This window comes from Erinaceus europaeus, chromosome 3 (genome assembly GCF_950295315.1).
Source record: "Erinaceus europaeus chromosome 3, mEriEur2.1, whole genome shotgun sequence".
Lineage (NCBI taxonomy): Eukaryota > Metazoa > Chordata > Mammalia > Eulipotyphla > Erinaceidae > Erinaceus > Erinaceus europaeus.
Window position 1 is genome coordinate 148,684,331 of NC_080164.1, and position 27,827 is coordinate 148,712,157.

Consider the following 27,827-nt stretch of genomic DNA (forward strand, 5'->3'; position numbering starts at 1 on the left):
GTTCCAACTCAGTAATTAAAATAATATTGAAACAGTTGTCAGTTTCCACAACTGTGAAGTCTTTAATTACCTTACTTAAACACAAGTCAATCCAGGCAAGAATGATCAGTAATTTGAAAAGTACTGAGAGAGATACCTCATAATGTACTATGTAAAATGGTTAAACCAACAAGAAGAAATATTGGAGAAATGAACCAGGACAAGAGACCAGCTAAAAGCCCTCCAAAGGTTGAAGCACAAAATAATGAGGTCAACATTCAAACACTAGTTAAGGAAATAGTCACAGGAGTGAGTAAAAAGTTTGAAAGAATTGTCATCAGAAATGCAGAAACAACAAATGAGACTCTGGAAGAAAATACTAATTATCTCAAAGTTATTAGAGAGCTGAAAGCTGAAATAGCTGAGCTAAGAACACAACTAGCTGAACAAGCTAAAACAGTATCAGAACAAGGTAACAAAATAGATGAACTCCAGAAAACAGTAGAGGGGAGAGAGAATAGAATCAATGAGGCTGAAGACAGAATTAGCAAGATCGCGGATGAATTAGAGACAATAGAAAAAGAAGTAAGAGATCTCAAAAAGAGATTAAGAGATTCTCAAAACAACAACAGAGACCTATGGGATGACTTCAAAATAGTATACACATTATTGGCTTACCAGAGGAAAAAAGAGAGGGAGGGGAAGAAAGCACTCTTCGGGACATAATAGCTGTTAATAATGTTGTTGCATGGGCTGAGCTCACATGTTACAACGCACAAGGACCCAGCTTCAAGCCCCCAGTCCTCAGCTGCAGGGGGAATCCTTTGCGAGTGGTGAAACATTGCTGCAGGTGTCTCTCTGATCTCTCCTTTCCCTCTAGATTTTTAGCTGACTCTATCCAATAAATAAATAAAGATAAAAAGAGAAGGAAAAAAAAAGAAGAAACCTAACGTGGAGTCTCTGACATATAAGTCCAACTCTACCTACTGCCTATTTTCCCAAACTCAGCCATAAATCTATTTGAAAATCATATTTCTTTAGCACACTTGCACTATATTGCACCAATTTCAACTACAGGGAAATACTCATTACATTCGCTGAGTAAGGCATCATTTCACTCTTGAGTCAATGAAGGTGGTCTTAAAGTTAGTAACTTGTGGCTTCAGTAACAGTCACATTTGGGAGTCGGGCGGTAGTGCAACGGGTTAAGCGCACGCACATTGTGCAAAGCGCAAGGGCTGGCATAAGGATCCCGGTTTGAGCCCCTGGCTCCCCACCTGCAGGGGAGTCGCTTCACAGGTGATTAAGCAGGTTGGCAGGTGTCTATTCTTTCTCTCCCCCTCTCTGTCCTCCCTTTCTCTCTCTATTTCTCTCTGTCCTATCCAACGACGACGACGACAGCAATAACAACAACAGTGATAACAAAGGCAACAAAAGGGAAAATAAATACATATTAAAAAATAAAAAAAATAATAGTCACATTTATTGAACACTTACTATGTATATGCCTGATTTCATGTAAGTATATTTCTGGTAATATTTATTCTATTTTAATTGTGTGATTCTATTAAGTCTAAGGATAGGAACATAATGTTAAAACGGGGGGAATGAATAGTCTGCCTTAATAAAAAATGCCGGCAGTTAGCATCATTTTAAAACTCATTTATCTGATTGATTGGTAGCAGGGTTTATCACTGAAACTTGGTGTCTGTTTTTTCCTTTGGATAGAGAGTGAGACATAGATGAGGGGGAGAGAAACAGAGAGGAGAGACACTTGTGGTGCTACTTTCCTTTTGCAGGTGGGAACCTTTGGCTTGAATATAGGTCCTCACGCAGGGTAATGTGTGCACTCTAACTAGATGAGCCACTTGTCTGCCCCTCTCCCCCTTGCATCTTACATTGTGATAGGAAATACTACTAGACATTCTGCTGCCCAGCATTTCTCTTTGAATACCATAGATAATGTAGCTGTCTTAAAGGGTTCTGTTACCTCACAAAACAGCTTTAATATTTAAAACTTTCTTTTTCATATTGAGAAGAACCTCTATAAAGTTGTATTCTAATTTGTATGACTTTGTCTCCCTACCCTTGTATGCATCATAGATAATGGAATATTTTTTGTCTTTATGTATGTTGCTGTTGTATCAGATTCTGGTTTGTTTTATTTAATTAATTACTTTGGATAAAACAAATTTAGAGGGAGAAGGGAGATAGGGAATGAAAAAGAGAGAGAAAGGAAGAGAGAGAGAGAGAGAGATACAGAATTGCTTCACTACTTATAAAGCTTTTCCCCTGCAGGTGGGGACCAGGGGCTTGAACCTGGCCCTTGTGCATTGTAACATGTGCTTTCAACCATATGCATCAACATCTGGCCCCTGAGCCAGATTCTGCTTTGTATATATATAGAAAAGACATTATTCAGGAGCTCTCTGTTATACAGCCATGTATAATGCAAGGAACATTCATTGCAATGTGATCTAATTAGACAAAAAGCATTCAAATAATATATATAATATATATATGTGTGTGTGTTTATATATGTATATATATATATGTTTCTGAACAGTAAAAGACTATGCTAATAAAACGAATGCACAGTAATGTGCAGTTGACTTCAGGGATATGTAAAATTCTAAAAACCAGGCATTATGTTTTTCATGATGAAAGATTTAAAGTCATGCTAAAGTACAGTGATTTTTTTACAATTGCATTGTAACACCAAACTGAATAGAGATGATTCTTTTTACAGTACGTGCCTATCACACTAAAAATTGGCTTCTGTAAGCTTAATACTCTTCTTTGCAAAATACACTTTCATAAGATAAGCTTTTCATGACATACTGGAAATTACATTTTTTCTTTTCTATGAAAAATGTAACTTGCCTTTTTTTAGTAATTTTCTTAAGTAATATTATACTATCAAGCTAGCACCTTAAGCATGTTTATATTTAATTTTAAATGTCAAGCAGTATTACATATAATATCTAGAACTAAAATAATTGTGTAGTTGGAGTCGTATCAGGATATTATAATTTACAGAAACCTATTTTTTATTACAAAGATATGACATCTGCTTTATCTGTTTGGAAAGTAAATGGCACATCTCTATATTTCAGATTAAACATAAGCTGTCTTCATATTTGCCACCTTATGTTTTTTTTTTAATTTTATTTATTTATTCATGAGAAGTGATAGGAGAGAGAAAGAACCAGACTTCACTCTGGTACATGTGCTGCCGGGGATTGAACTTGGGATCTCATGCTTGAGAGTCCAAAGCCTTATCCACTGTGCCACCTCCCGGACCACCTTATGTTTCTTTTTTTAAAAAAATATTTTTTATTATTAGAGACAGAGGGAAATTGAGAAGGGAGGGGGAGATAGAGAGAGAAAGAGACAGAGAGACACCTGCAGCCCCACTTTACCACTTGTGAAACTTTCCCCCTGCAAGTGCGGACCAGGGGCTTGAGCTCCAGTCCTTACACACTGTAATGTGTGTGCTTAACTAGGCTCGCCACTGCCTGTCCCCAAAATCTCCCCTCCAGGGGGTCACCTTATGTTTCTAAATGAATTACTTATTGAACGAGTTAGTAGATTTTACCGGTTAGTCAAATCTTTGGAGTATGCAAATTACTTTTCTTTTGGCCTAAGAATCATTCAATGGAAAAATTGTCAGTTGACCACTACCAAGAAACCTGACTTAGCAACTACTGTTTCCACTCACCAATGTAAGTTTTGAAGAGAGAAAAGACTCAGGTAAAGTTTGAGATTTCAAAATGAAGATATGAGAAAGGAATAAGGTATAAATAGAAGATGAAAAGAGAAGTAACAGAAAATTCCAAAAAATGACACTTGATACAGGGAATTAGGGGGAATAGACACCTCATCACAGACCCCTGCAAGCGTCAACCTGGCTTTGACCTAGCATGTTATGATCGGGCCCTCCTCAATCGCTATCGAACAGGCCATGGCCGGTGCGCCGCTATGTTCCATCACTGGGGAGCCAGAGACGACCCGAACTGCCCCTGCGGCTACAGACAGACTATGACCCACATAGTCAACGACTGCCACCTCTCCAGATTCAAAGGAGGTCTCGAAACTTTACATCAGGCTCAACCTGATGCTGTTGACTGGCTACGGAAGAAGGGCAAACGCTAGAAGAAGAAGGGGGAATAGACAAGCCCACCAATATTATCTTCCTTTTGAAGTCAAGTACTCTGTACAGTAGTGTAAGATGGTAACATCAAGGGAAAGTGAGTGAAAGGTGTACAGAACTCTATGTACTATCCTTGCAACTTTTCTATAAATATGAAAGTATTTTAAAATTATTTTTTATTTCAGAAAATAAAATCCAGTGCTCACTTTGATGAAAACAGAATAAAGATATCCTCATAAGATTTAGAGTGTAAAGTTGATGATATGCATGGGTAATTAACAAAGCTGGAACAGTACTGAGGCCCAGGTCAAGTGAATTTAAACCCAACCTGAAAATCATTAAAAGTTGACACTAATAGAAAAAATCATTCTATAAGATAATGGATTGTAAGTGTGTTGGTAGATTAAGGTATTTTCAAAGATACATTTATTAAAAAAGAATATATTGTCAAAATTAGAAGAGCCTACCAGGAAAAGTAGCTGTTTGAACTATTAGAGAAAACATTAAAAAATTCAAAGTCCTTGGCTAAAAATGTAACCATAGAAAACATAGACTAAGTGATTTTGTATCTGAATTTCTAGAAAGAAACTGTTAATTGGCTTTCCTTGAAATCTGGTAAACCCAAAGTCTGTTGTATGGCATATAAAGATCCTCTCTTTTGCGGCCAGGTGGTGGTGCACCTGGTTGAGCGCACATATTAAATATGTGCAAGGACCTGGGTTCAAACCCTTGGCCCCCACTTGCAGGGGAAAGCTTTGCAAGTAGTGAAACAGTGCTGCAGGTGTCTCTCTGTCTTTTTTCTTCTCTATCACCCCCTTCCCTCTTGATTTCTGTCTGTCTCTATCCAATAAATAAAGATTAAAAAAACTTAAAAAAAAAAAAGTTCCTCTCTGTAAGGAGTCTGCTATGCTGTTTGTTTTGTCATGCAGAAGCTTTTCAGTCTGATGTAATCCTATTGGTTTATTTACTTACTTTTGCTTGAAACTGGACTTGAGTCATAAAAAATTCTTTTAAAATAGTCCAAAAAGAGTACTGTCAATATTTTCCTCTAAATATTTGATGGTTTCTGGTCTAACATTCAGGTTTTTTTATCCATTTGGAGTTTAGTTTTGTGCATGGTAAAATGTAGTGATTCAATTTCATTCTGTGTTTATCTCCCCAACACCATTTATTGAAGAAACTCTTTTCTCCAATTAGTGTTTTGGAACCTTTTGTAAAAACTTAGATGTCTATAGGTATGGGGACCAATTTCTGGGCTCTCAGTTTATTCCATTGATGAGTTTGCTGGTTTTTGTTATATTACCAAGCATATTTGATTGAAATTGCCTTGTAATATAGTTTGACATTCTTTTTGTTGTTGTTGTTGTTGCCTTTGTTTTTTTATTGTTGTTGTAGTTACTGTTGTTACTGATGTCATCGTTGTTAGAAAGGACAGAGAGAAATTGAGAGAGGAGGGGAAGACGGGGAGAGAAAGATAGACACCTACAGACCTGCTTCAACGCTTGTGAAGCGATTCCCGGGCAGGTGGTGAGCCGGGGGTTCGAACTGGGATCCTTATGCCTGTCCTTGTGTTTCGCGCTATGTGGGCTTAACCCACTGCGCTACTGCCAAACTCCCGACATTCTTTTTTTGTTTTTCCTCCCTGTTCTTTTCCTTTGGATGGAGCGTAAAGGAATCATGTTAAGTGAAATAAGCCCCCAAATAGAAGGATGAATACAGGATGACCTCACTCATATACAGAACTTGAGAAACAAGGGCAGAAAGGGAAAACATAAAGTAAAAGTGGGACTGGGTTTGATGTATTGCGCCAAAACAAAGGACTCAAGGTAAGGAGGGCCTGGAGAACTTTTAAAGATGTGGCAGTTCTGTTACATAATGGTGGGACAAGACCTAAATTGGAGTTGAGAATATTTTGCAGACACCTATCATTGAGGCATAAGAGATGCAATCCATGCATCAACAACTGTACAGTAATCCATTAGCCCCCTATCCCAATAAAATCATGAAAACGTTAAAAAATAATGTCTGGGAGCAAATATTTTAGTAGACCTAAAAATAATAATAGGGCAGGGAATTAAGAATGGGACAGCGACTTTTCTTTTCTGGACATAACTCTTTTCTGGATCCTTTTTAGGCTGAAATATCTATCTCAGTTTACTTGAGCTGCAATACAAACTACCACATGCTGAGTAGTTCATTAGCTAAAGTTCTGAAGTCTCAAAGGTGCTAGAATAATCAAGTGACCAGGACTTCTCAGTTGCAGGTTGGCATCATCTTTCTATGCCCTTACATGAAGAGATTATGGGTCTCCATGAAGCCTCTTATATACCTTCACAATTTAACCAAATTTGGCTTGTGTTGGACCTCTTGCCTCTTAAATTCTTTAGTTATGATTTAGCATGGGTGGAGAGATAATTATTGAATTACACAAAATCTGGTTAGATAAAGGCCAAATGCATCCGACTTAAAATCATTTTCACAGATTGATAAAATTTGTAAGATGTAAGATGAGAATTAATTTTGTGCATATTATAATCCTCTATAAAATATGTAAAAGAAAAAAGTAAGACCAACCAGTTTCCCTAAATCATTGTTGATAGGAATATGATTTTATCCTTGAGTCTGCCCTAAGGCCATCTAACATAAGCCATGGGAGGACTGGGAGGCAGTACAGTGATCATACAAAAGACTCTCATGCCTGAGTCTCTAGGTCCCAGGTACAATCCCCAGCAACACCATAAAGCAAAGCTGAGTAGTGGTCTGGTCTCTCTCCCTTACTCAGACACTCTCTCCCTCTCTTTCTGTATTTTTGTTCACATATAATATTTAAAAGAAGAGTGCCCATGGTGAAATGGGTGATGTGTTTCTTTTTTAATAATTAATTAATTATTATATAGAAACAGAGAAATTGAGGGATGCATTGGATCGACCTTCCTGTGGTGCATCCCATGAGTACCCATTCACTGGGGAAACTGATGATCCTTCCTAGCCGACTGAATCCACATGGATCCCAGTCACTTTCAAAGCCATCAACAAGCAGACGCTGTTGACTGGCTACGGAAGAAGGGCAAACGCTAGAAGAAGAAGAAGAGAAATTGAGAGGGGAGAGAAAGATAGAGAGGGAAAGAAACAGAGAGACACTTGCTGACCTGCTTCAATACTTGTGAAGATTTCCTCTTGCAGGTGGGGACCAGGGGCTTGAACCTGGGTCCTTGCACACTGTATTGTGTGCAGTTAACCAGATGTGCCACTGCCTGGCCCTGGGGCTATCTTTCCAAGTTCATGAAGTTATTAAGTTTCATGGGAAGAAACTGAAACAATGAATTGTATGTAGTATGCATGTGTACACATAAACATATGTGCATATGTATATATGCCCATTTAACTGATACCACACATGAAAACTGGAATGTAGCATTCTCATACTCTTCCATTACCTTATTTTATCCACATAATCATATACTTGGACACTTGTCTTGACTTAACTTTATCAGAATTCATCTACTCAACAAGCATTTTTTGAGAACTTCTATATGCAGGACACTCTGTAGGTTGTTGGAATTTAAATATGTATGAAAAAATATCAGAAGGTAATCATTGTTAATAAAGTTTGATATGTGCAATTGTCGAACTAGGAGCCCTCTTGTTCTCCTCTGCTGGACTCTGTATTCCACTGTCAGCAATTTCTACTCTCATTAAGCTGCTTAAAAAGCCCTTTGCTCCTTAGACTACAATAGTTATTATTATCCTTATTTACATGTGAGGAGTAAGGAAAATCTGCAACTTGCCTAAGGTCATATAGTTAATCAAGTTGCAAAAATGAGAGCAGAATTTTCTGTATTCTGTGCCCCTATTCAAACTGTTCATTTGGTTATTTGCAGTTTCATCAACATAGTTTGAAAATATGGACAATAGGTGAATAGGTGACAGTCATGATTAAAGGGATCAGTACCTTAATGGATGATGGAATTTTTAGGCCTCTTATAATTCACTCTTCTCAACAGCTTCTTGACCTATAGTTATAATTCCTGATTTCTCTTGGGCTCTCTTGATTTTTAAACCCTAATACTTTGAAAGGTCTAAGAAGGGCATAACAAAAAGTAATTCATCATGTTGGTGAGCAGAGATCCATATTTCCCTGGGGCAAAGCAATGAACCTTTGAGTTCCAGCAGCTTTGAATATTGAGCCCAAACATTCAGATATTAGGCAGAACTAAAAGGAACTAATAGGTTTTAGAAAATGCACTTCCACTGTTAATTCTATTCATACTTCTTCAGCAAGAAATAGTGGTATCATAACACCTACAGTAACAGTTCACCTTTCTCCCTGTCCTGGGACCAGGAGAGCACAGTATGAACAATTTGCCAATTAAAGCAATATAATCTGTATGTGGACAGAAGAGGAGAATGTGTGTTTAGTAAAGGCCGCTTCTAATGTGCCTCTGGCAGCTGTGCCAGCTATTTAATGGATACCTTGGTCACATGAAAACAGCAGGAAACTATATTGCACTCATGATGCTACCATTTAGGTGGCCCCTGCTACGGGTTCTGCTGACAAGCAGGTTGTGCAAGGGTTATTTTTCAAGGATACTGGTTTCTGCTGATATCTCTCTCTCTCTCTTTCTCTCTTTCTCTCTTTTCTACTCTTATAAAATGATTCTAATTGAGGCAGTTGAGACCTTGCTCAGAGACTATAAGTAGCTCACCTGTCTTCAAAATCATTTTTTTATATTGAAATTTGCAACCAGCTCAAGTGACTAATAAATTAAAGGTCACCTGTTTTTTAAGAGTTGAATCAGAGAGCTGGATTGAAAATGTCCTAGAGGTCCAGTTAAATGGAAGATTCTACCGTAATTTTCTGCTGTATCACTCTAACCACTGTGATTCTGAGTTCTCTCCTAAGCACCTAGACACATCAAATTCTTTTTATCATTTATTTTTGTTGTTGCTTTTGACTGCTGAAATTTTAATAATTTTCTCATTTATTGTCTTGTTCACTATTTCTCTCTTCAACTGTCATAAATCAATCATTAAAATTTTAGTTATTTATATTGTTAGAAATTATATGTGTTTTCCTTTTAAACACTAGCCAGTTTGTAGTTAATTGTTCACAGAATATATGTAAATATATTTTATGTTATTCAGAGATTACTAACCATTAACAGTACAGTGTCTGCTGTACACATAGGCACAATCTCTTATCTCATGATAGGTGTCTACAAGACATTCACTCCCCCAACTGAGGTCCTTAAAAAAAAAAAAGAAGAATTTGAACATGATATGTTTATCCTGGGTACTACCAGATAATTCCATTACTAGAAATACTGGGGTGGGAGCGCAGGCAGTGCCACACCTGGTTAAGCATACACATTATAGTGCACAAGAATCCGGGTTCAAGCCTCTGGTCCCCACCTGCAGGGGGAAAGCTTCATGAATGGTGAAGCAGGGCTGCAGGAGTCTCTCTGTCTCTTTCCCTTTCTCTTTCCCTCTTCTCAATTTCTTATGGTTTCTATCCAATAATAAATACAAGTACTTTTAAAAAAGAAATACTTGTGGAATGATATTTTCTAGTATTTCATCTGGTTTTATTTGGTGGGATTTGTTTAAATTTTTTTGAGTGTTTTTATTATTTATGAGTGACTAATTTCTCTCAGAATTTTTTTTGAAAGTGTAACATAGAGAGGAAAACTCAAAAGGCACTGCTTTCCCATCCACGAAGTCCATATATTTTTGTCTTTGTTACACTTTTGTGGTGGCAAGGATCTAATCCAAGACCTCACACATGCAAGGAATGTGCTTTGATATTTTAAATTTTGAGATCTTGGAAGAAGTAAATTCTTTCATAGAAAACTCAACATTTACTTAAATCTAGCATCTTTAAATTATATTTTCATTTTGAGGGCTGTGAGACTGTCAAAGGCATTTGGAAGTGTAGACTATAAACCTGAAGTAGGGCCGGCTTGTGGTTCCCAAATCTTAATCACCTTTTTAAATGAAAGCCCTATGAACAGTTTCAGGGTTTGAGAGAGTTTATTTTTCTTTGTAACAGCATGGGTTATTTTTGAGAACTACCCTCTCTGAAGATGTAATCCTTTGAAATCATAGTTTTAAGAAGATTGATTTTGTGTCTTAGACATCTGACCGCATGGCTTAGATGCTGGCAGTAAGTTTCCATCTCAGTAAACTGTGAAAACTAATGTTCAAGTTTCATCTTGGAGGAAAAGAACTCTGGAAAAAAAATGCAGACTAACTTCATGCATTGTCTGAGTTCTTCCATCACTAAATTACTGCTTTGAGTTTATGTAATTTCATGTATCCTCCCACACTGTTACATAGAGACGTATCATATGTGGGGGCTGGATGGTGGAGCACCTGGATGAGTGCACATGTTACAATGAACAAGCACCTGGAGTCAAGTCCCCAGTCTATACCTGTAGGGGAGAAAGCTTTGTAGCGGTGAAGCAGTGATGCAGGTGTCTCTCTTCTAACCCTCTCTGTCTTCCCTTCTCTCTCAATTTCTCTATCTCTATCAGATAAATAATAAATGAAATAACATGTTTTAAAAAAAGAAAAGGTGTATGTGTGTGTGTATGTGTGTGTGTGTGTGTGTGTGTGTGTGTGTGTGTGTGTGTCCAGAGGCTCAGGCTTGATCTTAGGGTCAACTTTTCCACTGAGTTGGAGAGACAGAGGGAAAGAGGAGGACATCGCCGCACTGGAACTCCCTTTAGTTCTGCTATGACACTCATAGATCAGATCTAGTCTAGAAGCATGGCAAGGCATACTCTACTTGGTGATTTATTTCTTCAGTCCTACATACAGAATTTTAAATAAAAAATACTATGGAAAAGAGAGATTAACTAGTGCACTCTGATTTTTTAATGAAGGGATGCACCTTTATTCTTTATGTAATATGCATGTTGTTATCTGAACTTCTGAAGATGGAAGTTCACACACACACAGCTTTAGGTTTAGATAATTGCCTCTATACAGAATGATGAATTAAGTCTCATTGAACTTTTACCCACTATATATGACCAACATAATTCTGATTGAGAGAGATAGAGTAAATTTTCCCACCAGCCATGCCAACTACCCACATTTCTAGATTTTCTAAAATTTCTCATGCCACTCAGAACTTCAGCATGTAGGATATCTAAAAAATCTCTTCATTGCTAAGGTAAATACACACTGAATATGATTGAATAAATACTATCTGTCTTCTGTATCATCTGATTGAATAATGTCTATAGCATGATATTGAGAAAGAGAGAGAGAGAGAGAGAGGGAGAGAGAGAGAATATAAGGTGAAAATAGAAAGGTACCTGTCCTGAACCATGAAAAATTTAATGCTAAGTCTTACATTAAGGACTTGTTAGAAGATGAATTTACAAAGAAAAAAAAAAACCATAAAGATGAGAAGAAAATCAAGGGGATATTATTGTAGATAATGGAAAAGAAGCTCCCGTTAAGAGGGACATGTCAATGCTATTGTGACTGAAAAGTCAAAAGAAGTAATTTAATCCATTTTAGTGACAGGACTTGTACTACTACTACTACTGTAGAAAGATGTTGGATGGAGTGAATGTAGTGGAAGCTAAGTAAGTGGCCAAGATTTACTCAGTAGTTGTCATAAATTGAGTCTTTTTTCTCAGTGGTGGTGGTCCAGTTATTCTCATAATGCATAAGAGTTTCTATAGAGAAAATTGATGTTTTTGTTTAAAATACTATTTTTCATTCTGGGATTAAGTTTACAGTCAAATGACTTAATGTTTTGCAAAGGTAATTCCAGCATTATCTAATTCCTGGGTTCATGCTGCAGCAATATTTTTGGACCTTCCCATTGTTTTGGTCATTACTAATTGTTGGCTCTTATATAATATATGACAGTAGTTCTAAGATATATTTATGATATTTCTGTAATAATTTAGTTTCACTCTGATTACTGAGCATGACTATTTATTTTCCTAGTATTAATCCCAAGATTTTATTATCTGTGCTGACTCTAAGTATAAATCAGGGAAGGGGAATATCCATTTGTACATGGCCATTGAAATCCTTTTTTTTGGCCCTGTTAAGACAACTGAAGGCAGCACTCAACATTAAGTATCTCTATGTTGGCATCACTCTTAAAGTCGTTATAATTGGTTCACATTTTTCTTCCACTACTGTGTATATCTTCATCACCACCTCCATCTTTTAGCATCCATTTTGCTTTCTTCTTGTAATGTAGAATGCTCTTCCTTTTAGGAAGCTATCTATCTTCTATTCTTGGTCACTATCCTGATTCTAGAGGAAGGCAAAGAATACAGATTCGTCAGTTGTTTCTGTAGTTGTTTCTTCTTTTACAAATAGCTTGCAATAGACAAATACATGTATGAGCATGATTCTTCTCTACTTCTTCCATTAGAATGTGAATCCAAGAAAAGAGTTTCCTTTTTATATTTACAAAATAATGTATTTACTGTCACCACTCATGGTATTTTTCTTTTTTCTTTTTCTTTTTTTTTCTTTTTTGCCACCAGGGTTATCTCTGGTCTTGGTTCCTGTACTATGAATCCACTGCTCCCAGTGGCCATACCCCTCCTCCTTTTTTCCTTTCTATTTTTCTTGATAGGACAGAGAGGAATTGAGAGGGTAGGAGAGATAGTGAGGGAAAGAGAATGATAGACACCTGCATAGCTGCTTCACTGCTCATGAATTGTTCCCCTGCAGGTGTTAGTGCCTGTTTATATGTGCTGGGTGTCACCACCCCACCCTGCCACACTCATGCTGCTCTTTCTATTCACATTCTTCCTCAACATGTTTGTATCATTAAAACGTAAATAACCAAAGACCACTAAAAGACTATTTAAAGTGGTTTCTGTGTTTTTCACTTCTGACCATTTGGATGTAGTGAATGTAATTACATGTATCATGTGTACCCGGACCCAATAAGCTCTGTTATCAGCAGTGGTTCTAATCTGTAAAATTATGAATAAGCAGAAGTGGCTTATGGCATAGAAAAAATTTTAATTAAATATTCAAATGGATAAATTTCACTAATTTAGTTAAAAATGTTTTCTTAGTTTGTGAACATTTAGACTTTATTAGAATCTTAAAAGAAACTGAAGATAACATCTTCAAAATGAATTCTAAATGGAAATATTAGTATTTCCAGATACTTTAAGTTTCTGTTGCATGTGTTTAGACAGGTGACCTCTTTCAGACTTGCTTTCTCCTGGCATCTTTCCCTGAGGATCATAAACAAACAAACAAAAAAAAGTAAATTGAAATATCAGTAAGGCAGTAAACCCTGCCCCAAGGTTTAACAAAGTACATCCTGTCTCACTGTTTCTTTGGAGTCATCTACAAGAGAAAAAAAAAAAATCAGTTCACCAAAGTCATATCCCCTCTGGCCAGTCTTTCTCTGTTTCATATAATGCATTCTAAATGAAAAGATGGAAAAAGGTAAAAAGACAAAATCTTATTAAAAGTTTTTAGAGTCTCTTAAGATTTTGTGAAAGTGAAAAGTAAAAGTATTTATCTACTGGAAGACAGACCTAGTGTGGTGAAACAACTTGCAAAGTGATCACAGTTACTACTTCAGATCTGGGAAGTGCTCTTCTGATCAAATGGGATTTCTCTGCAGATGCTCCATAAGTTGTCCAGGTGATGGAAATAACAGGAGCCTCACTGAAAAAGGTTTTATTTACAGGTATGTTTTGAGCACAGTTTAGGAGGGTAGACATAATCCAAGTTGAAAATTTAAAAATGGAGGTTTCAGGGATACGGAAAAAAGAATTTGTATAGTGTTAAGTATTCCGGCTTGGATTTGGAAATTGATGAAAATTCACATCTGAAATAGATCCTTACTAGCCTGGTTAGCAACTGAAAATAATTCTCATAAAAAATGGAAACATGGTAAATATATTTTCCAAAATTAAAATGTTTTTGGTATGTAAACTTTAAATATTTTAATGTTTCCTTTACTTTTACATAAACTTAAAAGTGGTATAGTTGGGGAGTCGGGCGGTAGCGCAGTGGGTTAAGCGCAGGCGGTGCAAAGCAGCAAGGATGGGCGTAAATATCCCGGTTCGAGCCCCCAGCTCCCCACCTGCAGGGGAGTCACTTCACAGGCAGTGAAGCAGGTCTGCAGGTGTCTATCTTTCTCTCCCCCCTGTCTTCCCCTCCTCTCTCTATTTCTCTCTGTCCTATACAACAAGAAAAACATCAACTACAACAATAAAACAAGGGCTATAAAAGAGAATAAATAAATAAAATAAAATTACAAAAAAAGTGGTATAGTTAAAAGCAGGAATGGATTATATATTTTCATTTCTATATTTAAATGAATGCTTCAAATTAGGCAGTGAGGAGTCATTGATGGAACACTGGTGGCCACTGTAGAATCATGCAATAGTTCTATTCATAGATCATTTAATGAATAAAGGTAGATGTAGAGAGGAGAGAAACATCTATACAAATATTAAAATTATAGAAATTAGAATCACATAATGAAGACTAGAGTTAATTGCTTCTGCGAGTATTATTAAGATGTCCTAGACTTAAACATCCCATACTCCTTGAGTCATATATTAAAAGTCCCCAGATGGAAATGATGTAGTTTGTGTAATGCTTCCTGGAACTATTAAAATATTGGCAATGAGTACAATGATACAGCAGCATTGAGAATGCAGAGGCAACCTTTGGTATTCCCCAAAGTATGCTCTGGAAAGTACTGATATGAAGATATGCTCTGGGTGGTGGGAGGAAACATTGTTTAACATAACAGGAGTCCTTTTTCTGACACTTAATACCTTGATTTAAATAACAGTGTAACCTACTTCCAATTATTTAAGTTGACTATAGTGTGAAAATAATATGGACAACCACTTGGAATAAATTTTCCTAATCTATTAAAATATACTTGTCAAGTGTTAGCATTTGCTTGTTGAAGGGACTGTTCAGTGAGATGAGACCTCTAGCCAGAAATAAAGCATGCAGAACCTACATTGGTGGAGTAAACAAGTGCAAGTGTCCCATTTACTGTTTTCAGCAGAGCCTTTTATTATATAGGCTGATACACTCACCTTAGACATATGCAGTTAGTCGAGTGGTTACATGAGAAGTGCAGTGTCCACATTATATCATACATTAATGCTAGACACAAAAGGTATCTGGTGCTGGAAGTACTGAGTGCAACATGGGCTTTGAGTCAGCAAAACACAGGTCTTGAGCCAAGGCTACATCCAGAAGCCAAGGCTATTATCTGGGATTTATAACAGAGTGCTGACCAGCCTGCATTTGGCTGTTTAGCCCACAGTCCTAGAAAGCAAAATAAGAATGATTGCACAGTGATGCTTCTGACTTGTAGTGTAATACAGAGAAAAGTCCTCAATCATAGACCTGTTGTTGTTATGTTCTCTTACACTTACTGTTAGGAAGGACAACAGCACATAGTTGAAAGCACATTGGGGCTAAATAAATACAGTGGTTACTTAATGAATAAACTGCATTAATGTGATCAACTCCTTGAAAAGAAATTTCTGAACAAGCATCAGTTATTTCCATGATGGGGTATTATTGAATACTTTCAGCATTCTGTATGGGATAATCTGCTCATTTTGACTTTGTGGATAGACAGAACAACAGAATGAGAGCAGAGAGAGAGAGAGACTTCATATAATTCCACTCTTAAAGCAAGGTTTACTTTTTTGAGGACATCGACTCAAATTCTTTGCTCACTCTTTTCTCCCTCTGGCATAGCAATTCATTTCTGTAATCTGTTTTTTTATTTGTTCAGATAGTATCCATTCATGTAACTTTTTTTTAGCTTAATAAAGTGCCATAATACACAGCCCTAGGCAAATGACTGTTCCATCCATCAGTTCACTGGCTAGGAGATGATGCTATTACCTGTGAAATAGAACCATAGTTCAGCATGCCCACCTGCAGCATTGCTACTTGCAGGGCCCCTATTTTTTCCTATCATGTAAAGGCTGAAGAGTTTAGGAGTGATTATGGGAGACACTTTGTACTGTGCGCACTTAATACCTCTTTGAACAGCATCATTTCTGAGAAATACATAAATGAAGTAAAAACATGTCAGGTTATATATATTTTCATTTCTGGAAGGTTGCCTTTTAATTGTTTTTTGTGTTCATATTTTGAAATCTGTAAAAAGAACAGAAATAAAACAGGTGGAAAAGGAGGTGTTATAATTGGGCTATGTAGTCTAGAGAACCTTGGGCTTTGAAAGAGTATCATTCATTATATGGAAAAGACAGTATTACTGGTGCTTTAAAAGCTTTTAAATGTTGCCAAAATGTTTCCATTGACTAGCTTATTCCCAGGGGGTCCATATAACTCTTTTCAGGTCACTCAGGTACTGCTTTCTAAATTACCACCACAGTGAATTCAATTACTGCTGTACTCTTTCAGTGGCCTGAAAGGATAAATGGTCTTCCTAAAATGTTTTTTTTTTTCTTCTTCTTTTCTGTTAGAGAAAGCCTAGAGTGTTCATGCTGGATATGACCTCAGAGATTACCTGATTCAGTGTTCCATAAACTTGTCTGATGATAAAACTCTACTGAGAACTTGTTTAGAAAACAAAGATTTTTCAAGTCACTCCCTGAATTATGTTACAGTATTTGATATGGGACCCAGGAATCTACACTTTGTAATGAATATTTTAGGTGATTTTCAACATCTTTCAGTTTTGGGAGCAACTAAATTAGTTTGACCCTTTTTGTTTTGTGGTTGAGGAATTAAATGCAGAGGTTAGTATAAATTGCGCTGCACATCATCTTAAAAATTGACACTAGTTCAGGAAAAATTGCTATGGGCAAGCTTTCTACATACCAAGGTACAAAATGAAACTGTGGTTTCTTAGAATTTAAATCTTCTTTATTGAATATGACCATGTTACAGAGAAAACTGTGAGAGAAATGAATCACATTAGTGTACAACAGAGGTCCTCAGGTAGTTGTAGCAGTAACTGGAAGCATCTTTTAGATAAGGCAATTGAGAAGGGTATGGTATAACTGGTACACATTATGTAGAGGAAAGGATGCTGTGAAGCACACTTCAATGCATAGCACATCTGTCAAAACGGACCTATCTGGACCCCAAATGTCAATGTTATCTGGGCAAGGAAGCCTTGGTTTTTGCTTAATTCTTTCTGGAGCATCATCTCCCTTTGAATACATGTTTTAAAAGTGAATACCCCCCAACACTTCCCCTCTACTATTCCAACCTTTGGGTCCATGATTGCTCAACAATTTGTTTGGCTTTGTATGTTAACTCTCCTTTCAGCCACCAGGTTCCAGATGCCATCAGGATGCTGGCCAGGCTTCCCTGGACTGAAGACCCCACCAATGTGTCCTGGAGCTCCACTTCCCCAGAGACCCACCCTACAAGGGAAAGAGAGAGGCAGACTGGGAGTATGGACCGACCAGTCAACGTCCATGTTCAGCGTGGAAGTAATTAGAGAAGCCAGACCTTCCACCTTCCACAAAGACCCTAGAGAATGGGAAAGCTATCGGGAGGGGATGGGATATGGAGATTGGGTGGTGGGAATTGTGTGGAGTTGTACCCCTCCTATCCTATGGTTTTGTTAATTTATCCTTTCTTAAATAAAAAATAAATAAATAAAAGAAATAAAGTAAGACAGGATGTTCTGTTGGTGGGAACTGTGTGGAATTGCAATCCTCTTATCCTATGGTCCTGTCAATATTTTCATTTTATAAATAATTTTTTTTTTAAAAAGTAAGACATTTTCTCATTTTCTTCCCAGTATTATATAGAAATACTTGGAGGCTGGGTGGTGGCGCAGTGGATGAGTCCACATGGAGTAAAATCCCAGTTCGAGTCCCTGGCTCTCCATCTACTGGGGGAGGTCACTTCACAGGTGGTGAAGCAGGTCTTCCCCTCCTCTCTTGATTTCTCTCTTGTCTTATCCAACAGTAATGACAGCAGCAACAATGATAAACAACAAGGACAACAAAAGGGAAAAAATAGCCTCCAGGAGCAGTGGATTTGTAGTGCAGGCACCCAGTCCCAGCAGTAACCCTGGAAGCAAATATATATATATATGATTTATTGTTCTATACCAGAATATATTTAGTATGTACAAAGTTGATCTCCCCCCCAAGGGCCATAGAGCAAATCTTTTGTTAGTCACCCTACCACTGTCTGTACATGTATCTAGACCTTCCTGTACCTGTCCCTAGAGCACTTCAGTTCTGTTTGCCTTGACCTTGATGCATTATATTTTCCAATCACCCCTTCTTTTTAAAAAAAATTCTTTAATATTTATTTATTTTCCCTTTTGTTGCTCTAGTTTTTCATTGTTGTGACAGTTACTTTTATTGTTGTTATTGTACAGGACAGAGAGAAATGTAGAGAGGAGGGGAAGACAGAGAGGGGGAGGGAAAGACAGATACCTGCAGACCTTCTTCACTGCATATGAAGGGACTACCTTACAGGTGGGGAGCCAGGGTCTCGACTTACGCCGGTCCTTGCACTTTGTGCCACTTGCGTTTAACCTGCTACGCTACTGTCTGACTCCCGTGATCACCCATTCTTAGGTCCCTGGTGTTAGTTGTAAATTATGGTGTTTATGTCAGTGGATTTCTGGTTTTTGGCAAGAATCTTAACCCAGAGGCTAATGGGATAGGATATGGGATTTTCTAAGAATAACCTGTTTTATGAATTACTGATTTGATTTTCCTAATATTTCTCAATTTATCTCCTTTCTATCTCTGCTATCAGTATACTTAAGTTAGTTCTTCATCAGATTTTTCACGAGTTGTAGTTTTCTGCTTTTTCCATCTCCCAACCCATTCTCCACCTAAAACTTTTATCTTTGCAAGATGTGTTTCCCCATCCAGTCTTTCCCTGATTAAACAAATGAGTTTCCCCTCTTCTAAAGCAATGTGTCTTAAATTGGATTATATCTAAGACACTTCTAAAGAGAAAGCGGGTTAGTTTGTATGCTCTATACAACTATTTTATTATAAAACCACTTGCATGTATACAAATGTAATTAAATGCATCCTCTTTGTTCAAAGCAAAGGATGAGTGGGTGGAGGGTGTGCAGAGGCTGTGGAGAAAGCAAACAGGTACCTTCATGGTCTGTGTGGTGTTGATAACACATAATTTGAAGAGAGGAGAAGTTGTACCCTTGAAACAAGAAAAGACACATAAGCCAGTGATACTTCCATTAAAACCAATAGGGGGTGTGGGGGGGTCTAGGCCAGGTGGTGGTGCATCTGGTAGAGCATAAGCATTATAGTGGGAAAGGATCCAGTTCAAACAATGGTACCCACTGTAGGGGGGAAGTTTCCCAAGTGGTGAAAGACTGCTAAAGCCCTTTCTCTCTCTGCCCATCTCTGTCTCCTTCATACCTTTCAATTTCTATCTCTGTCCAAAATATATAAGTATAATATTTAAAAATGTTTTTAATAAAAACTATAAAATGAAATTTTATGTGTGTAGGCTAGGAAGATAGTGTAGTGGTTATGCAAAAGACTTGCATGACTGAGTCTCTGAAGTTCCAGTCTAATCCTGTCACTACCATAAACCATAGCTAAGCAGTGATTTGGTAATGATGATGATGATGACACTAAAAATACAAATATGAAATTAGAACAAATTTTCAAAATTTAAAACAAACTACAACAGAAAATTTGAATTTGCAATAGTAAGTCAATATGACATTAATAGTAATCTGAAACTGTAGCATTAAAGTGATCATAAGTTGTTAAGTGTCTGTGTTATCTAATGAGCTGTACATAGCTCAATTTGTCTAATCTTTTTTTGTTGTTGTTATTCAGTAAATCTATGTTTCAATTGTAGTGAACAGTTTTCAGTTCAAGATCCATCTCTGGTAATCATATCAGGCATTTGTTTCCACTATTCAAAATGGAATATACTTCAGGAAAACATTGTGTAATTGATAATTTCACTGCTTTTAGTATCAGACTTGGGGTCACTCTTTTCCTGTCACTTATTCTTATGTATACATTGAATTTAAATAATAAGCTAGATGAAAAAGAAACTCTCAGATACGAGGATAATCGAAGGATGAACTAAAATTACAAAGAGATCCAATTACAGTCACTAGAAATAAAAGTATCTGAGTTTTCAACTCAACATAGAGATAGGAATAATGAAATTAAGTTGTTATAAAGCAACCAGCATGAGTAGATGATCCACAAGAGATTCTTACTATCAAATTTTATTCCTTGCTTATGTGCCTTCACAAAGGCTGAAAGCAATATGTGAACAAGTGTTTTTGTGTTGGATTAAGGCCATATCTGTCACACCTGAAACCTTTTTACCTTCAATCACCTCAGAATTCAATTCAACTCTGTCTGTGGACTCTGAGACAGACAGACAGAGCTTTCAGGTTCAAAACCTGTCCTTCCCAGAAGCTGGTGGTTCACTGGGGAAAAAAAAAAAAAAAAGAATTCAATTCAAATGAAAAAGTTGTTTCTTTGTGGTGGAAAACTTCATTTTTGGCAGGTTGGGGGACTTCTAAATATTCTCACTCTCAGAGGAAAGGCATTTGGTCTTGTTTTGTCCGTTTGTCATAATTATAAAGAGTAACATGGTAGGAAATGAAAAATGAGCTTTATGGTTTTGTTATCAAAGCCAGAAACGAAGCACTTTTAATTGTAGATTCTTAGTGAATGGCTATAAACTTACAAGTACTCATCTCAGCTCTTTATGTACCCATGTTGGCAGTATTTGAACCACAGTTAATAAGTGTCATAGGAAATGAGAGCACTGTGACAGCTTTCAGAAAGAAGAGAAATTGAAAGGATTTCTCCATGTTTTTCCCCCTTATCTCCTTTCCAGTTCAGTTACCTTTTTAAATAATAAAATTACTGTGCTAGTTTGATGTGTACATCCAATTTACTGGGGTTTTTTCCCCCAGCTGATTATTTTAATCTGAATTTCACATTGTTTGTTCTTTGAGTTTATTGTAACATTTTAACTTTATTCAGATAATTTCTTTCTGTGATTTTGTATCAACAGTTATGCATATAAAGTTGTTTGCCTAATTTTGAAATGTATCAGAGGTGAATGTAAACATAGTTCCTTAGAAAATGACAGGGAAAACCATAGTTGGAGAGAAGACTATTACTTGGAGTTGACTGTAACAAATTTATTACTCTGGTAGATAAGGGAGACACTTTGCATGTGTGGAACCAGGGTATATAAGGGGACACTTTTCTTTTCATACAGTTTTGCTGAAAACGTAAAACTGCTTTAAAGTAATATTTTTTTTAAGAAATAAAAAATCATTAGTAGGGCACTAAAGTAAAAACCCTGGGTTGAGGGTGAGGGTGGATGTTCAGCTTGATGGGATGGGGTTGGGTGTGGGAGGGGAGGGGGCATGGATAGGACACAGTCTTTTGGTGATGGGAATACTGTTTATGTACACTCCTATTAATTTGTAGTCATATAAATCACTAAGTAATATGAGAGGGGAAAAACTGATTGAATGTCATAAAAATTTTAAAAGCACAGACTGAGCCTTATAATACATAGGCTGAGTCTCTGATATGTTGACTCTCTTAAAAACTTAGTCCAGGGAGAATAGAAGCAACCTGTGGTATAGCTATATGCAAATAATGTCAAAGGACCTAAAATATGGTGATGTTGTGTATGATACAGCAAATCTTAACAAAGTGATTTTTCAAAGTTAAACCAGTTGCCAAACAGTGTGATTATAGCAATAACTAGCTATTGTCTTCTTAAACCCTAAGACAGTAGGAACCTCCAGCTTCCACTATAGAGCCTATATTTGCCCCAGTCCTGGAACCTCTGGGGTGGGGCTCACTTTCCCACATGTTTCTCTCAATTCATACCAAATTATATTGCATACACCGAAACCATCCTAATCAATGCAACAAGTACCACCTCATCATGCTTCACTTCAGACTGTGGCCAACCCTTCAGCTTCATTACTCGGGTGAGACCTTTCCTTTCATGGTATTCCCTAATTCCATTCAAGGAGATTCACTTCCTAACAAAGTCCCAAAACCTACATATAGACCAGGTCCCGTAAGATAGAGCATATGTTCACATGTATCCATAAATTAGGGCAAAATATAAACCTGAAAGCAAAACTACACAATGGTCTGTAGTGAGTCAGTATCAAGTTCATAATGAAATAGTGTCTTTGTCTACTTAGACTTAGATACCCTCCTCACCTACTTCCTATTATAGTTCTCTCACTCACTCCAAAGCTAACCTTATCAAAGCAAGGACTGCAAAAGCTGAATAAAGACAATACCAGATAAATATTTGTTGCTTTGTTTTATTCATTAAAAAAAAAAAAATAGGGAGTCAGGCGGTAGCCCACGTGGCGCTAAGCACAAGGACCAGAGTAAGAATCCTGGTTGGAGCCCCCGGCTCCCCACTTGCAGGGTAGTCACTTCACAGGCGGTGAAGCAGATCTGCAAGTGTCTATCTTTCTCTCCCTCTCTGCCTTCCCCTCTTCTCTCCATTTCTCTCTGTCCTATACAACCACGACTACAACAATAAAATTATAAGGGCAACAAAAGGAAATAAATAAATATAAAACATTTTTTAGAAAATCATAAAAAAATTGGTGGGAACTTGATCAGATATGCATTATATTTGGATATGGCTCTGGGTAGAGAATATTCATTTTTATGGTGTTAATTCTTCTAAACCACTTATATGAAATATCTTTCTATTTTTTGTATCTTTTCCTATTTCCTTTAATAGTGACTCATAGTTTTGAGCATGCAAGTCTTTCACGTCTTTTTTTTTAACTTATTCCTAGATATTTTATTGTTTTTGCTGCAATAGTGAATGTGACTGATTTCTGTATTTCTTCTTCTGACTTAGTGTTTGCATAAAGGAATGCCACAGACTTTTGTATGTTAGTTTTGTTGCCTGAAACCTTACAATATATTGCTTGATGATTACTAGGAGCATTCTGCTGGGTTTTTTAGGTTTTTCCTTTTTGTTAAAGTTTTTTTTTCTTCTTTTTTAACTTTATTTATTTATTATTGGATAGAGGCAGAGAGACACCGAGAGAAAGGGGGAGATAGAGAGGGAGAGAGTCAGAGAGACACCTGAAGCTTTGCTTCACCACTTGTGAAGCTTTCCTCCTGCAGGTGGGGACCAGGGGCTTGAACCTGTGGCCTTGTGCACTGTATTGTGCACACTTAATGAGGTGGGCCACCACCTGATCCCCTTCTTTAGGTTTTTCTATGTATACTGTCATATTCTATGTATATATCATATAAATAGCAAATAGTGACAGTCTGACTTCTTCTCTTTCAATTTGTAGTCCTTCATTTCTTTTTTCTTGTCTGATTGCTATGGCAAGAACTCCCGATAGTATGTTAAATTATAGTGATAGTGGGTGGCCCTGTCTAGTGCCTGATCTAAGTGGGAATGCTTTCATTTCTTACCATTGAGTAAGATGCTAGCTGTAGCTTGCTGTATATGGATTCCACTAGGTTAAGGAATTTTCCATCTACTCCCATTCTTTATAGTGTTTGGATCATCAAGGGATGTTGGGTTTTATCAAAGGCTTTTTCCTGAAATTTCTTGTATCCTTTTTTTTGTTTTGTTTTTTGCCTCCAGGGTTATTGCTGGGGCTCAGTGCCTGCACTATGACTGCACTATGACTCCACTGCTCCTGACAACTATCTTTTAAAAATATATATTTATTCCCTCTTGTTGTTTTATTGTAGTTATCATTGTTGTAGTTGATGTTGTTGTTGGATAGGACAGAGAGAAAAGGAGAGAGGAGGGGAAGACAGAGAGGGGGAGAGAAAGATAGACACCTGCAGACCTGCTTCACTGCCTGTGAAGAGACAGGTGAGGAGCTGAGGGCTTAAACCAGGATTCTTACTCCGGTCCTTGCAGTTTGAGCCACGTGCACTTAGCCCACTGCGCTACTGCACAACTTTCAATTTCTTATATTCTTAACAACAATGTCATTATATCCTGTTATTCTCCATCTGTACAACTTCCATTTGCCTCATATCTGGAAACATATCATTGACTGTGAACAAAGTAGAAAATTTAATTATTTTCCTTCCAGCACTCAGTTTGATCTTAATGACAATTATCTTTTTTTCATATGAGAGAAAATATGTTGAGTTGAATACTTCACCTTGGGTTTGACTTTCTGCAGAGAAAAATTAAGTCAGTGAACTGATTTATAATAATTGCAAAAGATAAAAGTTAACAATTATTATATGCTTGTATTATTTATTGTTACAGATTATCACATTAACACTCATAACAACTTCTTCTAGCTGGGCATTGTTATTTGTTTTAGAGAAAACTAAGGTAAATAGAGGCAACTGTCTGCCCAAGTTCATGCAGTTAATTAGTGACAGTTGGCTGTACAGACTTCATAATATCAATTCACATGCCTAGCCACGTGCAAAGGGAGGTGTAGGCAAAAGGAGGGGCTGAATGCAGGTAGTATGCCATTGCTCTATTTGTGTTTGTTTGTTTCAGGTCTCTGAAAGGAATTTGATCAACAGCTGTGATCAGTAGCACACCTGCCACCTACAGGATGTACCCCTTGGCCAGAATTGTACTCAGTAGCCTCAAGACTCAGATTAGAAGCATGCAGCAAATGAAGGCAAGGGATATTCAAGGAAAATATGCACCAGATTTTCATGACAAATATGGTAACATTATACTACTCAGTGGAACCACTTTTTGTGTGGCTACATGGTTTTATACCATCACACAGATTGGAGTACAGTGGAACCTCTCCCCTGTTGGCAGAGTTACCCCACGAGAGTGGAATGAGGAGTAGCCATTGTAGTTGTTATGAAACAAGTTTATATCAAAACCAATTTTAAGCCGTCTGATTTTATTGAAACGACAGCACATTTGAAGAAATAAAATCTAGTTGAAACCTTTGAGTTGTCATTGAAAATGGTTGTTTAGTGCCTTGAAGTAAGATTGTAGCAGTGTGTACTGATTACAGGGGATTATGAATAATACACATTTGAAAAAAAACTAATAGAGTATTCTGTCTTAATGATTTCCTCTCAGTATTCATCAGAGGCATTGCACATATATAACTTACAAATGAACTTGTCGCCAAGTCCTGTTGAATCTCCCCATATAACGTATGTACAATCTGAACATTTTTTTCATGTCCTTTATCTTTTTTCTTTCATTGGAACTACATTACTCTCATTGGAATTATCAAGATGCTCTGTTTTTCTTACTTTTACACTTAATGTCTTCCCCATGCCTGCTACACACTCTACCACATACGCCCTTTCTTAAACATGGCAGCCCAAGTAAGTATTTGAATACATTTTTCTGGTGATAGTGAGTTCTTGCTTCCTTCTGGATTTAAAACTAGTGTTTTTATGAAACCCCCCCCCATGCCACATTTTTTTCACTCCCACATGGAGACTTGTATTCTTGCTCCACTCAGAATGTACTCTCTCCAGGTCCTGTGGGACTCACTTTATACATTTTTTTTTTTACTATTGTTCAGATGCTGACAGCAACACACTAATTATTAAAGGCAACAAAAAAGGGAAAATTAAAAAATAAAGAAAAGAAATAGAGAATATTGTTAAAAGAAATAGAGAATTATAAACAAATGGAAAAGTGTGATACCCCCAACGTTATTCCAACAATCTAGTTTCAAGCCAATCTCTATCAAGATTCTAATGATGTTTTTCAAGGAAATTAAACAACTTGTTCAAAAATTCGTGTGAAAACACACACACACACACACACACACACACACACACACACCACATAGATACAAGAATAAAACATAAATAAACAAAATCACTTCTGTGGAAAATGGAAAAAAAATAATGGAGGTATCATACTCCCCTGTGGCTGATACTCAGGCAGAGAACCTTAGCTAGTTACCAGAACCCTGAAAACAGACGTGCTTCAGGGTTGAGAAAAAATGCAATTTTCTGAAGAAGTATGGAGGGACACAAGGGGCCTTATGAGCTTGTATAGTGTCTAGTGTCTGATGCTATCTTGATCTTCCTCTGAGTATTCATAAAACTATGCATTACATCAAAAGAATGAGGAGGATTAAATATTTTTTAAGTGAAACACATAAGGAGTAAAATATCAAGGCACAAATATCAGGTGGTTATATATCACATAGGTTAAGATCAGAATACATTTCTAAGGGGCTTAAAACTGACTACCAAACATCATTATATCGGGTACATTCTTCTGATGCCATAAGATATTGAATATATTCCAGTTATCCCATGCACAAACTCCAGACCCTCAGGACAGCAGCCCAACATTGGAGTTATGGGTTATTGCATGTGACAATACCACCACTCTAGCCAGGAGAATCTCTAATGTAAGAATTAAGTCCTTTGGGAAAAAATGGATATATGGATGAAACTAGTGTGATTGTACTTAGCAAAATAAATTTAAAACACATGACCTTGCACAAAACAAAAGCAGAAACAGAAGAATACAGAAGCAAACGGACTCTATGAGAACTATGGTGGTTATTGTTGGGCAGGTGGGGACACAACTTTGGTGGTGGGTGCAGGGTGTGAACTATATCCTGTAATCTTACAGTCTGGTAACCCATTATTAGCCATAAATAAAAAAATAGCAAAAAATGTAGATTAAATCCTACTTTTTAGTCCAGTGTGCATGTGTAGTAGGGAGGGACTGTGCATATGTATAATCTATAAGCAAACAACTATACAAATATATATATGAATATAGATAAACATTTAAGGGCATAATTATTTTAATGAGTGCATATACTTTACAGTATTATATTGATATTTATAGCCACCTTGGTAATGGTAATCTGATCATATGTAAAATTTGGATGAAAAACATTTTGTGTGGGGTCGGGCGGTAGCTCAGTTGGGTAAGTGCACATGGTGCAAAGTGCAGGGCTCCTAGTTCAAGCACCTGGCTCCTCACCTGCAGGGGGGTCACATCACAAGCAGTGAAGCAGGTCTTTAGGTGTCTGTCTTTCTCTCCCCCTCTCTGTTTTCCCTTCCTTTCTCCATTTCTCTGTCCTCTCCAGCAACAACAACATAAGTAACCACAACAACAGTAAAAACAATGAGGATAACAAAAAGGAAAATAAATAAATAAAATATTAAATTAAAAAATATTTACTTATTGCCTTTTGTTGCCCTTCTTTTATTGTTGTAGTTATTATTGTTGTTGTTATTGATGTCGTCGTTGTTAGATAGGACAGAGAGAAATGGAGAAAGGAGGGGAAAATGAGGACAGAAAGACAGACAGCTGCAGACCTGCTTCACCACCTGTGAAGCGACTCCCCTGCAGGTGGGGAGCCAGGGGCTCAAACCGGACCCTTATGCTGGTCCTTGTGCTTTGTGTCACCTGCATTTAACCCACTGTGATACACCCAACTCCCCTATAAATAAAATATTTTTTAAAAAGACACTTTGTGGCTTTTTCTGTGTCTTACAAATGATTTGAATCAATTTCTCAGATAGCCAATCATAATAGAAGTCTTCCTGAAAAACTGTATTCTGTATATTATTGTCAGGTAAACATTCCTTGGCAGTTATGGAATGTATTTCTTTTCTGTATGCAGTAGAAGAGATCATCACTGCATAGGCTGAGCTATTGGAGCTATATGTTACTATTAGACTGTACATGTGAGTAATAAGTGATGGAAGGATAAATAAATTTTCTATATGTA

General features: G+C 37.0%; 1 protein-coding gene across 2 annotated transcripts in view; it reads left to right on the plus strand.

Moving 5' to 3' along the window:
• The window catches only part of LOC103128769 (cytochrome c oxidase subunit 7B2, mitochondrial), a 102,770-nt gene extending 77,723 nt beyond the window's left edge, over positions 1-25,047 (plus strand). Inside the window, exons 3-4 of one of the 2 annotated variants that reach the window (XM_060188629.1) lie at positions 3,628-3,704; positions 24,635-25,047. In XM_060188629.1, coding sequence (XP_060044612.1) covers positions 24,693-24,941 — 249 coding nt within the window. In that variant the 5' untranslated portion in view covers positions 3,628-3,704; positions 24,635-24,692 and the 3' untranslated portion in view covers positions 24,942-25,047. The remainder of the gene's footprint in view (positions 1-3,627; positions 3,705-24,634) is intronic. The other variant, XM_007539677.2, reaches the window with a different exon arrangement.
• The last annotated feature ends 2,780 nt before the right edge of the window (positions 25,048-27,827 follow it).